The sequence below is a fragment of the Mercenaria mercenaria genome, chromosome 6, assembly GCF_021730395.1.
Source record: "Mercenaria mercenaria strain notata chromosome 6, MADL_Memer_1, whole genome shotgun sequence".
Classification (NCBI taxonomy): domain Eukaryota; kingdom Metazoa; phylum Mollusca; class Bivalvia; order Venerida; family Veneridae; genus Mercenaria; species Mercenaria mercenaria.
This window is the reverse complement of record NC_069366.1, coordinates 57,238,726-57,253,355: the sequence shown is the minus strand read 5'-3', so window position 1 is coordinate 57,253,355 and position 14,630 is coordinate 57,238,726. Positions and strand designations below refer to the sequence as shown.

Genomic DNA, 14,630 nt, shown 5'->3' with positions numbered 1-14,630 from the left:
ATTTAAACAAAGTGCGGGAAACCAACGTCCGTAAACAAGAAAGACATCATGACGTTTCAAAGACAAATAACAATGTTTAGTTCCGGTTTTGTTCTATCAGTTGCAGCATAACGTTACGAATTTTTGTTAAAATAACGTTTTTTGAATCAAGAAATATACTTTCAGGAACAAAGAGGAACTGCCAAAGTATTGGAATTTTATTCCGTTTTATGAAATAAAATGTAAATTACTACATAAATCTTCAATATATGTAGTTCTTAATACGTCATCTACAGCACGAGAGTCATCTTACACCCCGGGGTGTAAGATGGATTTTTCCAGCACCGGTACAAATACCGGAAATCCCCATCTGGTATGCAAGAAAAGTGTTAGTGTACTTGTTATATCATTAAGTAACAGTAAATAAAAGTCATGATGTACCATCATATGTATATATATGTATGTCTGAATGTTATACTTCTTTTTCAGTTTCACAGAGTGATACTGTATGAACGCCTAATCAAAGGTTATCCTTACAAGAAAGCTCATATATGGAAGGAGGCTAGAGTAGATATACCACCTTTATTCAGAAATCTAGTTTGGGCTGCTCTCCTTGAAGTGGAGGTGAGAAAATAGGATTATTTTGACCAGACATTTTCCTGTAAGTGAGAATGATTCTAAGTGGAAATCATTGTATTTCCTATGTAGGGTGATACACAATTACAGAATGATTCTAAGTGGAAATCATTGTATTTCCTATGTAGGGTGATACACAATTACAGAATGATTCTAAGTGGAAATCATTGTATTTCCTATGTAGGGTGGTACACAATTACAGAATGATTCTAAGTGGAAATCATTGTATTTCCTATGTAGGGTGATATTCAGTCATAGTATGATGCTTAGTGATGATTATATTTCTTTTATAGGGTGATATACAAGCAGAGTATGATGCAATAGACAAAGAAACTCCTACAGGGACCGACAGACAGGTAAGTCATATAGACACTTGAATGTATGTACTTCAAATTTTAAGGATGAAATGGACCAAAAGTTTGTTAGTTTAATGGACATTCATGTATTGGATTGACACAACTATGAAATCAAAAAAAAAAAAGATACTCTACAATCACTAATGGTTTCCCAGTACATGTATCATGTTAGAACTGATAAATTGTCAACAGTTTTGTAGCAACTTTTCACATCCTGAAAGAATGTCAATGTTTGTTGCAATGGTCGATTCCTTTCTAATTGCATGTGATGCTGTTTGTTGCAGTGAACTTGACTGAACAAATGCAGACATGAATCAGTTCCTTTCCTTTTTCCAGATAGCAGTAGATATACCCAGATGCCATCAGTACCACGAGTTGTTGGCTTCACCAACAGCACATGCCAAGTTCAAGCGGGTCTTGAAGGCATGGGTGGTCAGTCATCCAGAGTATGTGTATTGGCAAGGCTTGGACTCACTCTGCGCTCCATTCCTGGCCCTTAATTTTAACAATGAAGGTAAGTGAGTAAGCCAAATATACTTTACTTAATAAACCTAAAAAATTATAAAATTAAAAAATAGTTCTTCAGTTCATCATTAACATATGAAAAAAAAATTATTTCCCATTGTTTGCAAGAAGAAGTTTTCATTCTGGTAGTGTTTAGTATATTGCATGTGTAATTCTAATTAAAATAGCAATAAATGCTAGTTGTAGTTTGTGTTTTGTTACAGTTCCTTGTTAATGAATATTACATTTTAAGTACCCCACAAAGTTCTTATTAAATTCACACAGTTTGTTATCAAGACATTAACTGTTCACAGAGTTAGATCATACACTGCTGCATCACAACAGGAAGCGGTTTAGTTACCTAGCGCTCGTTTGTATCATTATTTAAATATTAGCAGTGGATGTGTAAAATTCTTATCAAGCTTTTATTTGAATTTCTGTTAATTTGCAGTGATTTTCATATAATATTCTGCACAATTGATAAACCTTATTTTGATTCCGCATTAATGCAAACTTGTGCTAATGAGTGAAAATTGCTGATTTTCTGTCTAGCACTTAAGTAGTGCTGCCCTAAAATAACAACGCTTCCAGTTACGTTATCAGAACTTAACGGTTGGCTTGTGTCTTTCACCAATCTCTAAATTGTCTTTGCATGATGTTAATAACTGGCCATAGAAATTATCTGTTATCATCAGTTCCCTTAAAAAGATTAAGGTTTTGAAGAAGGCCTTGAGAAACAAAAATCAAACAACACCAAATCATAGAAAGAAAGAGTTGTTTGACATGAAAATTGAACAGCATGTAAAACATGTATATTACTTTACGAAACAAGTGTCAGTATACTGATATAAACATTGAATTCCGGAAAAGGACTGCCTAAAGGAGCTCCACTTCCGGACAGTTAAACGCCTTTAAAAACTCACCATTTTCAAAGAACAGTTACACATGTTCGTTTTGATGCATTTGCAATAGCGTGCGAGTGGTGAAATTTCGCATAACAAGGTGGAACACAGTTTTTAGCAATTGTTTATCTTTATTTCTTTACAAATGGTATTCATTTTCAAAGGGAGACAACTTTTTCCGATTATTTTAAGTACAAATGGCATTCATTTTCAAAGGGAGACAACTTTTTCCGATTATTTTAAGTACAAATGGCATTCATTTTCAAAGGGAGACAACTTTTTCCGATTATTTTAAGTAATCGTCAAGAACAAGTTGTAACAGTTCTTTGAAAATGGTGAGTTTTTAAAGGCGTTTGACTGTCTGGAAGTGGAGTCCCTATAGGCAGTCATTTTCTGGAATTCAAAGTTTATATTAGTATACTGACACTTGTTTCGTAAAGTAATATACATGTTTTACATGCTGTTCAATTTTCATGTGAAACAACTCTTTCTTTCTATGATTTGGTGTTGTTTGATTTTTGTTTCTCAAGGCCTTCTTCGAAACCTTAAGATCCACATATAATTTCATTAATTGCAAAGTTATTTATTTTTTATCAGCCCTTTCTTTAGTTGAAATTATTTTGTATACTGATTATGAAATGATACCTTTACATTTAACTTTTTCAGCATTAGCATATGCTTGTATCAAAGCATTTATTCCAAAGTATCTACACAAGTTTTTCCTAAAGGACAACTCACCTGTTATACAAGGTAATTTTATATATTTTATGAACTAAATATCAAGTTCCAGATACTGTAAAGGGAAAAATGGTTCTTTATTTGCATTTTTCTGTCTTTATTAGCTCGACTATTCGAAGAATAGGGGAGCTATCCTACTTTGCGTGGGCATGAGCATTAGCGTGAGCGTCACACAAATGTTAAAGTTTGCGTACCACCCAAATATTTTCAAAGTCCATTGAGATATTGCTTTCATACTTTGCATACCTGTTAACCATCATGACCCCAGTCTGTAAAAAGGAGGAGGCAACTCTATCAAGCATTTTGACTGAATTATGGCCCCTTTTTGACTTAGAATAAATGTTAAAGTTTGCGTACCACCCCAAATATTTTCAAAGTCCATTGAGATATTGCTTTCATATTTTGCATACTTGTTAACCATCATGACCCCCGGTCTGTAAAAAGGAGGAGGCAACTCTATCAAGCATTTTGACTGAATTATGGCCCCTTTTTGACTTAGAATAAATGTTAAAGTTTGCGTACCATCCCAAATATTTTCAAAGTCCATTGAGATATTGCTTTCATATTTTGCATACTTGTTTACCATCATGACCCCAGTCTGTAAAAAGGAGGAGGCAACTCTAGCAAGCATTTTGACTGAATTATGGCCCCTTTTTTACTTAGAATATGCTTATTGTAATGTTAATGTTTTACTCATAGCTTATACTATCAAGCACTGAGAATAGTCGAGCGCGCTGTCCACTGACAGCTCTTGTTTAATGTTAATATTTGGTCCATAAAACAGAATAATAACTAACATCATCTTATATGACCAATAGCATGGTTAATATGGCCGCCCATGTAGCTCACCCAAGCAGAGAGTGTTCAGGGAGCGATCTTGTGATCACTCTGCAACAGTCATGGCCTATCATCATTAATATCTTAACTGTTAGCACTCAAGTGAAGAGATCACAATTTTTATCCTATTTTTAATGAAACTTGGTCAGAATGTTTGTCTCAATAAAATCTCGCATGAGTTTGAAACTGCATCATCTGAGTTAAAAAAAACTAGGTCACTTGTTAGTTCAAAGTAAAACCTTGATCTTCATAAGAATTTGTTAGAATATTTTGTCTCTATGAAATCTTGGTCAGATTTGAAACTGTTGTGACCTGAGATTAAAATCTACGTCTCTTGATTAAGTCATAGAATAACCAAAGAGGCCACATTTTCTACTTTATCTCCATAAATGTTTGCCTCTGTGAAATTGGTTCAGTTTCAAAGCTGGGTTTCCTTAGGAGTTAACTAGGTCACTAGATCAGATCATAGAAAAAACTTGTTAACACTCTAGAGGCGTTATTTTCTACTTGATTGTCATAATTTTTTTGTCAAAATGTTTGTCTCTATGAAATCTACATCAAGTTTAAGACTGAGTTAACTGAGGTCAAAAACTATGTCACTAGGTTATATCATAGAAAAGCTTTGTCGATACTCTAAAGGCCAAAATTATGTCTTCCAGCACACAGTGGTGTGGGAGACATATTGATTTACTCCTGTCTGTCTGTCTGTCGCAAAGCTTGTCCACACTCTTAAGTCGAACATTTCTCATCCGATCTTCACCAAACTTGAACAAAATGTGTTTGCCAATAAGTTCTCGGCCAAGTTCGATAACTAGCCAAATTGGCTAAGGCTCTTTGGAATTATGGCCCTTGACCATAATTACTGAACCATTTGTCATAATCACCTAGACTCATAATGCTAAACCATTCATTCTAAAACTTGCTCCAAAAACCATTCATCCTAATCACCTAGACTCATAAAAATACTGAACCATCATCCTAAAACTTGCTCCAAAAATTACTGAACCATTCATTCTAGTCCACCTAGAATCACTAAACACTGAACCATTCATCCTAAAACTTACTCCTGAAGTGTACTTTCTTTGCTATTCAGATGATTAGGCAGTTGTGGGAGACATGCACTTTTCTCAAAAGCAGCTCTAGTTTCTACTTGATCTTCATAAATCTTTGTCAGAATATTTTTCTGTATGCGGTGTGAATCATGGTTATATACACAAATCAAAAACTAGGTCACTATATCAAATGATTGAATGTCATGGTTGACACTGTAGAGGCTGCATTTTATACTTGATCTTCATAGTTTTTTTTGGAATGTTTGTGTCTATGAAATCCATGTCAAAGTCCCTCTTTGGGTGACTCTCTACTGAAAAAGTTTAATCATTGCCCCAATGAAATATGTTTATGCTGCGAAATTTAGGTGAGCGATCTAGGGCTGTCATGGCCCTCTTGTTTCAACTACACTATCAAGCATTTCATTGTTTTTACAGAATACCTAGCTGTGTTTAGTCATCTTATAGCATTTCATGAACCAGAGTTGAGTAATCACATGGAAGGTATTGGATTTATACCAGATGTATGTATAGGTTTATTATAATTTTTGTTATCTATTATAAATAAGCAAGGCCTTTGCATGGTTAATGTTTGTTTTGACATGGTTCAGAGTTTACATGCATAGCAATTGAACCATGAGGGCCTAAGCTGGAGTGGTTAAATATCCAAGCATCTGGTTGATGGTAAGTTAGATGATTCTAACTTGCTTGTTGGAATTATTTTGATAAAAATATACTGAACTTCATTGTTCTGTGTAGTAATGGACTGGATGTCACTAGGCAATTTCAGCTTGTAATTGCTTCATACTGTTCTCATACAGGTCCTCCCTTCAACAGTTGTTTATTGCAGAATATACAATACTTGACTTTATTCTAAGTCAGACTGACAGACAGTTTTAATAAGACTCTTATAGAATAAATATGTCAGGAAGAAATAGTGCCTAATTAATTTCAAGGATAGATAACACTTTTTGCCCATGTAAGTTAAGAAAATACTTTGTTGAATGCAAGCATAAAATAGCTAGTAATACAGTTGTATTCATTTTCTTTAGAATATTTAGAATATTTTCTCATTTACTGTTGCTGTTTCAGCTAGATTTGACATTTTTTGACTATAAATATTCTATAATTGTATTGATAAATGCTGACCGGCAATTCATTGATATTACAATAATCAATGACAGCCCTATATTGTTACAGTGCTGTTAATAAGCATAGTAAACAAATTAGGGCATGTGATAGTTAATACAGGCACAATGATTACATAAATTTCTTGAAAGGTAAAACGTCTGAAGTATTTTTCTTTCAGCTCTACGCCATTCCATGGTTTCTTACAATGTTTGCACGTAAGTACTTAATAAATTATTAAACATGATTACCGCATGTTTTTATGAAACACACCATGCTGTTTGTAAATGAATCAATGCTATTTAAACGAAAAGATACGAGTTGGTTACATAGTAAGATGAAACGTCTTTCACAGAATAATCAACAGATGAATTGTGCCACTCCTGTGAAAATTTAAAATCTGGTGTTCTCAAAAGATATTTTGATTCTTATATGTGAAACAAGCAGATTTCTTATTTATATGTCTTTTCTAATGAAAAATCCTTGCTACTCTCAATATGGTGTGTTCTTGGTAAATGCACTTTATCTTGAATACCTCAGTTTAAGGTAGCTGTAAATGGGTACCAGCAAATTGCGGAGGGTAAGGTATGATGGGTTTTATTGCTTCTTGAAATTGGATAGCCTGAAAGCTATACAGAGCATAGGCTAATTGTTGCATTAAGTGGAATGAAATAGAATTTAATTTAAAATTACCTGTATTTCAGATGTCTTTCCCTTAAACAAGATAGTACATTTGTGGGATACATTGTTGCTAGGCAACTCCTCATTTCCACTCTGCATTGGGGTAGCCATTTTGAAACAGTTCCATGATCGTCTGCTTTCCTATGGGTTCAATGAGTGTATCTTACTGTTTTCTGATATGCCTGGTAAGTGGTTTTCATCTAGTTCTATGTAATATGTTGTGATCAGTTAACACTAGCAGAAATGCTTCTCTCTTATAGCATTATTAGTTACTTTCTTCATCCAGTTAAAATATACATACATAATAATGGGTTCATACAAATGGTTCCTACTTTAGCTTATCATAGCCATGGCTCATGTAAGTGACAGGCATCTGTCAACCACCATTTTTGTTTAAACAAGATCTTCTTAACAGGTTGATGGAAATTAATCAAATTTTGTCTGTTGTATCCTTGCATGGACCTCTCTCAGGTTTGTTTGAATGTTTAACTCCACTACACACGAGTCACCATAGATAAAAATAGAAAATATTTTTTATTAAAATCTACCAGATTTGATCTATATAGCATTCTTGTATAAAGCTCTACCATGTTTCATCAAATGGTTTCACTCCCAAGCTCACATAGAGTCAATTGATGGATTTTCATAAAACTTAGTCTGAAGCATCCTTGCATTAACTTCTTTCAAATTGGGTCCACAATATACTGTTTGTGATATGCATCTTTAATCATTCCATAGTTGCGCTTACTTTCATTGACAGAGTACCTACCTTTGTCCAATCATGCTGACCGTATTTTAATATGTGATACTTCCAAAAGAATTTCGTATGATCTTGTATAACATTTATATGACCACAGTTGGTGATTTTAACTGTGTTTTATGTATGAACATGCAGGTAGAATATACGTTTGTGCAGTGAAACTCGAAAGCTCGAACTTGCTTATCTCAAATTTCGGCTATCTGGAAGATAATTTTTAATCCCGTCCTGAAAACAAATGCACAAGACATCAATTTAAGTCTAATTTCAGTTGTCTTGAGTAAAACGCTTGATCACTTGGAATTCGAGATACTGAGTTTCATCCATATTTCATGCTAGGATATCTTTAGAATACTTGAATTAAATAAATCTGTTGTTTACAGTGATAGATCTACAACAATGTGTGAAGGATTCCATACAGATTTTCTGTAACACACCTAAGAGTGCCACATATCGACAACATGCACGACAAACAAAGAAGAAGCCAGAGACACGTCCTAATGTTTCATATTACTCCAGAGACTATAATGAACAACCTACAAATGACTTGGTATTTTGCTCTTTTTTGTTTCAAGGGTTTTTTTGTACTGAGCCTGTTTGATTTATTCTAGATTTCAATCTATTATGGTTTGTTATTAGAAATTGTAGGATATAGTAAAAAAATCAAACTTTAATGAAGATTTCTTTTGTAAATCTAAGCAGAGTCTTCCACAGAATTTGTTTTTTACTTCCAAAAGAAAATATAAATTAATGTTTAGAAATGTTAGACTTTTCAAAGAGTCATGTTTTAGCTAGAAGTGAATATGGTTTCTAGTAAAAATACTTGCCTTTATTTAAATGTTTCCATCACAGAAAGGCATGTTTTTCTTAACTTTTATCATGCTGGACATGATTGATTCTGCCTTTGCGACCAGTGTAGATCATGATCAGCCTGCACATCCATGCAGTCTGATCAGGATCTGCACTGTTCACCATCCAGTTTATATTTTTGGTAAGCACCCCTTTTAACAGTTAATGGTACTGTCAAAATTGAAAGATGGATAAGTTCATTATAGAAATTTAGCAAGGTAAGGTTTAAATTTACATTTCAGTCAATGGAACCTCTTACACTTGATGAATTAAAATCTGAGAAGTGTCCCCGTATATCCGCTGAAGACTTGATGGAGCTGGGCGAGTTTTCGGGTAACGGCAATTCCCGCAGTCCAACAAAGAAAAAGCCAAACACAAAACCTCTGCTACTTGTGATAGATGTTAGAAGCCCAGATGAGTATCCTTTCATATTAATGGCTTTGATATTGTTTCATATTAACCGCTTTGATATTGTTTAAAGGTATCCAATGCCCATCTTTCACTAAAATATTCTATCTTTTGGTATTTACTTCAGATGTAGAAAATTCTTTTCAACTTTTTATGCCCCGAAGGGAGGCATATAGTTTTTGAACCGTCTGTCAATTTTCGTGTCCGGTCCATATCTTTGTCATCCATGGATGGATTTTCAAATAACTTGGCATGAATGTGTACCACAGTAAGACGACATGTCGCGCGCAAGACCCAGGTCTGTAGCTCAAAGGTCAAGGTCACACTTAGACGTTAAAGGTCATTTTTCATGATAGTGCATTGATGGGCGTGTCCGGTCCATATCTTTGTCATCCATGGATGGATTTTCAAGTAACTACGCATAAATGTGTGGCACAGTAAGACGACCTGTCGTGCGCAAGACCCAGGTCTGTAGCTCAAAGGTCAAGGTCACACTTAGACGTTAAAGGTCATATTTCATGATAGTGCATTGATGGGCGTGTCCAGTCCATATCTTTGTCATTCATGCATGATTTTCTGTTACATTCCATTACATCCATGATTAAGTGTCATGCAGTAACATTCTTTATTTTATGGTAACTGGTGAAATACTGAAAAATAGCTGAGATATTTCTGTATTTCACTCACAGTGCCTAACTTCTATTTTGCAGAAAAAATTATCTCCCTTTAAATATATGTTTTAATTACCTCCTTTTGTTGCGTACCCTATTGTTGATGCACATCTGTCAAAAATTTCATTTGTAAAGCCACCTTATGAGCAGTGCGGATGCGCAGGCTGATCTGGATCCATGCTGGTCGCAAACCCACTAAGTTGGTTTTCTCATGGCACGGCTCATTTGTTGATGCATTTTTGTTGAATTTCATTTGTAGTCATTCATGTGATTTTATGCTACAGAGTTCTGTAGTTTGTATTTACATTTAACCCCGACAGGTAATACTGTCTTGTATAAATAAGGTTTTTAAGGGTACCTCTATAATATATTGCTATTTTTATTCTCAGTAGCTCTAAATACGAGTACACAGATACTTGGAAGAACAACAAACATCACATTTGCATGGACACTTTCTTTGGTGTGGTCTATAGATTAGAATATGCGTCTTTGAGTGGTGTCAGCATACAAATTGTCTGAAGGAAATTCTTCAGTTTTAGCAACAGTTTGATATTGTTGAAATATCCTTGACTAGATACAGATACAAAAGGGGGACAGTACCAGGAAGTTTAAACATTCCATTTCAAACAGCGTTCTCACCAGAGGGTGATCTTGTGGCATGTCCAGCAGTTACGACCTTGAAACAAAGCAAGTCACAGGTCAAGGTCGTATTTGGAAGTAGAGGGAGAAATGCATCTAATGTAAGTAAACAATTGTTAAAGTGTCAGTGTAGAAACTTTATTAATAGAAACTTTAAAGCACTGGGCATGTCCTCCAATCTTCCAAAAGCAAGCTGGATGGATTTCTCACTGCTGCAGGGTGGAAACCTCACTTCGGGTGTAGAATTCTTTCATATGAGGAAGCCATCCTGCTGGTGTATGGAAGGTCGTGGTTCAACCCAGGTACACACCCTTGCCTGAAATAAGGTCCATATGGGCAGCTGGGGTCTTCCTCCATCATCAGACGCTGAAAGAATCTGTGTGACCTAAAATTGTGTGGGTGTGAGGTTACACCCAACAGAAACCAGAAACAGTTCTAATATGAAATAACTTAAATCCCTGGCTAGGCATAAACTTAACCAAAGTAAGGGGGATTATGTTTTGAAGTCAGCAACTTAACCACTTGGCAAGAGATACCCCTTCAAAGAATTAACAGCAAAGATTCTTTAAGGTTAAGTAGAACAGACCTTTATTTCTTTTTTTACTATATTTAGATGTTTTTACTTTTGAAGTTCAAAACACATTTTGTTTTTAAATATTTTATAGATATATTTAATAAACAACAATGTATATGGTATTTTCAGTTTGCCAATGAGTTGATGAGATTAGGCTACATACGAGTGTGCACGTTGCATAAAGGCATAGACGTGTTAAGACAGACAGGAATCCTGACTGTACCACCAGCAGATATATAGAAGGAAAGGCTAAAACAGTACCAGGAATCAATGGTTTATGTTATAGAAAAAGTTAAATTTAGATCAAATCAAAAAAGTAGATTTTTATGCTAGTTTTATTAAAATCAATACAAATTATGGCCCTAAATATTTTTGACATAGGAATTCTGGTTTAAGTTTTGCATGCAAGCTGTTATCATTGCTGTTATGAAATTTTAATTTGTTATAAATTCTGATAAGATAGTTCCATTACATAAGTCTTGCCAAGTTATGGCTCTTGTTTGACTTAGAAGCTGCCAAAAAGTTTAGTGTGCTGTCTTTAGAATGGCTCTTGGTAAATCTTCATCATAAACTAGAGCTGCAGGGGATATCAATTTACTAAATTTGTTTGTTATTTATGGAAGCGATGTGCTGTAGGTACATACAGAATAAGGAGAACACTACTGCAGTTTCAATTTGGATACAAGAAAACAAAATTTCTATTTTTGAAAATTTAGGGTGTATTGTGATTAAAGATTACCATTAAAATCTCTTAATATATATTCAACTTTTGAGACTATCACAGGTTTTTAAATTTGTCTTGTGAAAATGAAAAATGTAAATTACTGTTTTTAAAAACAGCTATAACTCTATGTGCATTTAATATGTGAACATTTGTAATATTAGTTTTGAAGATGATATTGTTAAGAATGCTAAAGATAAAACAATTGATTTGTATATACAGCTATTGTTATAGATACAGTACACTAAAGCCTTGATTTGCATAAATACAGTTTGTTGTTGTATAGAAAGTATACTAAAACTGTACATATCAAATACAGGCAGTTGTTACAGGTGCAACACACTAAATTCTTGATTTGTGCATACATGAAGGCTATTGAGATTGGTACAGAGCACTAAAACCTTGATTTGTGTATAAATAAAGGCTATTGATACAGGTACAGAGCACTTAAACCTCGATTTGTGCATACATAAAGGCTATTGATTTAGGTACAGCACACTACAACCTTGATTTGTGCATACATAAAGGCTGTTGTTAATAGTTGCTGTACACTAAAACCTTGATTTGTGCATAAGCACAGGCTGATGTTGTAGAGAAAGTACACCAAAACTATAACTTGTACATATCAGATACAGGTAATTGTTGTAGATGCTGTACATTAAAACCTTGATTTGTGCATAAATACAGACTATTGTTACAGATGAGGTACACTAAAAACCTTGATTTGAACATATCAGATACAGGCTATTATTATAGATACAGTACATTATGACTTTGATTTGAGTATAAATTCAGGCTGTTGTAATAAGATATGATACATTACATAGATAGGTATGTACCAAATGTGCTAAAGCAGTAACTGGTTTTAGTTCTGTTTATCTGGTTCCCTATTCTGTGAAACATTGCAACTTTCCTATAAAAGCTGCGTTAGTTTACATGCAAATTTGACCTCTGTTGTTATGTATATCAAAATGTGTAGCTTCAGTGGCACTGTGCAATAAATTGAAATTTATATTGTATATACATATAAGTTGTTATATTGTCACCATTTATTATGCTACTTCTTTAAAGGTAGGACCTCCATAGACAAGTGATTACGGTCACTGACTTGCCTCTCATCAAACTGGGTTAGAGCATAGCTCTGGGTATTGAATTCTTCATATGAGGAAGCCATCCAGCTGGCTTACTGAAGGAAGGTGGTTCTACCCAGGTGCCAGCGTATGATGAAGTAATACACGGAGGGGCATCAGGGGTCTTCCTTATCATTAAAAAAGCTGGAAAGTCGAAATATGATCTATATTTATGTCTGTGTGACTTCTTTAAAGTTCATAACATAAGTTTGTTTTGGGTTTAACGCCGTTTTTCAACAGCATTTCAGTTCTGTAACAGCGAGCAGTTAACTTAACCAATGTTCCTGCATGGATACTGTACCAGTACTAACCTGTTCTCCGCAAGTAACTGCAAACTTCCCCACATGAATCAGAGGTGGGGGACGAATGATTTCAGACACAATGTCTTGTCAAATTGTCACGGAGAACATACGCCCTGCCCAGGGATCAAACTCGCAACCCCGCGATCGGTAGGTCTGCTCTCTCCCTATTGAGCTAAGCGGCGTAGGGTCAGACGGTATCTGAAAAAATACTTTCACCCGTTTTGTATATACATACAACCCCTATTCTCTGTCTATATATATATTTATACAGCTGAGCCTCGCTTTCAAAGTTCAACATTTAGGGATAGTTTATACTTATTTTAGCTTGATTGTAATGAAAGCTTGAAGCTTATTTGAATCCCTCTCAATACTTCCTGGAAAACCCAGTATTTGTGTCACATGAGATGGCTTGGTCATGACCCCAGTGGGGCATGAACCTATGACTTTTAGGTTGAGCAGCCGACACTAACTGCTATACCACCACTTCTATAATTGGGGAATTGTAGACATGGTTACTTGATTTTATTTAAGGTGCAGTTCATATACTACATTCTACATGAATAAGTTTATACTTGACAAGTTGCTTCTTCAGAGTGGTAATATGTAATATAATCACACTGGACTTTTTCAACCTCATCTAAGTTAATAACCTGAGACTGTGTGTTTTGAATGTGATCAGATCAAGTGAACATTGAAAGCCTGTAATGAGAGCTGTTGCGATACCACCCCGACTCCCACCGGCGTCAGCGTCATTTGTAGACACCTTGTTAACACTTCTCAGCAAGCTCATATATCAGTTATTCTCAAACTCCATACATGCCTTCCTCATAACGATACCAACTGAAAGAACCATGTTCCATTACGTTTGCTCTATTTTTCTTATCGTACTTAGACATTTTATTCAAGGAAATACTGCCTATGATTGTCTGCAAGTATTTCAGTAACTACACATCACATTTAAATAAAACTTCACAAACTTCTTTGCCAGGGTAATACCAAATGAATGGCGCAAGTCCCATATTACTCTTGCTTTAGTTTTGCTGAAATGTTCCCCTTTTTTATCTTCAACAATATTCTATTTGCGAATGTCAGCGAGTAAGTATCTCAGTAACTACATATTACAACTGGATGAGACTTCACACACTTCTTTAACACAAAAATGAGAGATTTCACTGCGACCTTGACCTCTAAACAGTCGACCTCAAAACTGATACGGGTCATTTGCCCGTCAGTCACGACCAACCTGTCTACCAAGTTTCAGGCTTCTGCACCGACGAGTTCTTCAATATCGGTCGGATTTTCACCTTTAAGGTCACGACGGCATTGACCTTCGATCATCTGACGTCAAAAAATCACAGGAGTATCTGCCGGAAATGACCAACCTGCCTTCCAAGTTTGAAGTTCCTGCACCTTAGCGTTCGTAAATCAATCAGACAGACAGACAGACAGACGTACTGTCCTATTACTGTAGTATATGCCAACCTTTTGGGGCATACAAAATGTATATGCCTATTTCTAGAGTAATCAAAGCCAAGTTTCTGTTACGTTTTAAGATGTGAACCATATCTAATCAGTTTATAAGTGACTTGGAACTGTTTCAAAAAACAACAACGTTAGTTTCTTTTAATTTTACAAATTTTATGACCGCCCACGATGACGGCAATTGTACCACAGAAACTATTTCCCCAAACATACCCGGCTCGTACATCATCAAAAGAAATAAAAATTCATCCTAGGGTTATATTAAGATATTTTAACGATTACTTGAT

The 14,630-nt window shown here is 35.0% G+C and overlaps 1 protein-coding gene across 2 annotated transcripts in view; it reads left to right on the top strand.

The window, feature by feature from the left end:
- Nucleotides 1-12,448, top strand: part of LOC123550472 (TBC domain-containing protein kinase-like protein) — a 32,678-nt gene extending 20,230 nt beyond the window's left edge. For both annotated transcript variants that reach the window (XM_053546025.1, XM_053546024.1), the window contains exons 16-26: nt 469-603; nt 909-971; nt 1,308-1,485; nt 3,044-3,127; nt 5,440-5,525; nt 6,311-6,347; nt 6,834-6,995; nt 7,951-8,117; nt 8,659-8,834; nt 10,076-10,235; nt 10,838-12,448. In XM_053546025.1, the coding sequence (XP_053402000.1) occupies nt 469-603; nt 909-971; nt 1,308-1,485; nt 3,044-3,127; nt 5,440-5,525; nt 6,311-6,347; nt 6,834-6,995; nt 7,951-8,117; nt 8,659-8,834; nt 10,076-10,235; nt 10,838-10,948 (1,359 nt within the window). In that variant the 3' untranslated portion in view covers nt 10,949-12,448. The remainder of the gene's footprint in view (nt 1-468; nt 604-908; nt 972-1,307; nt 1,486-3,043; nt 3,128-5,439; nt 5,526-6,310; nt 6,348-6,833; nt 6,996-7,950; nt 8,118-8,658; nt 8,835-10,075; nt 10,236-10,837) is intronic.
- Nucleotides 12,449-14,630: the final 2,182 nt, after the last annotated feature.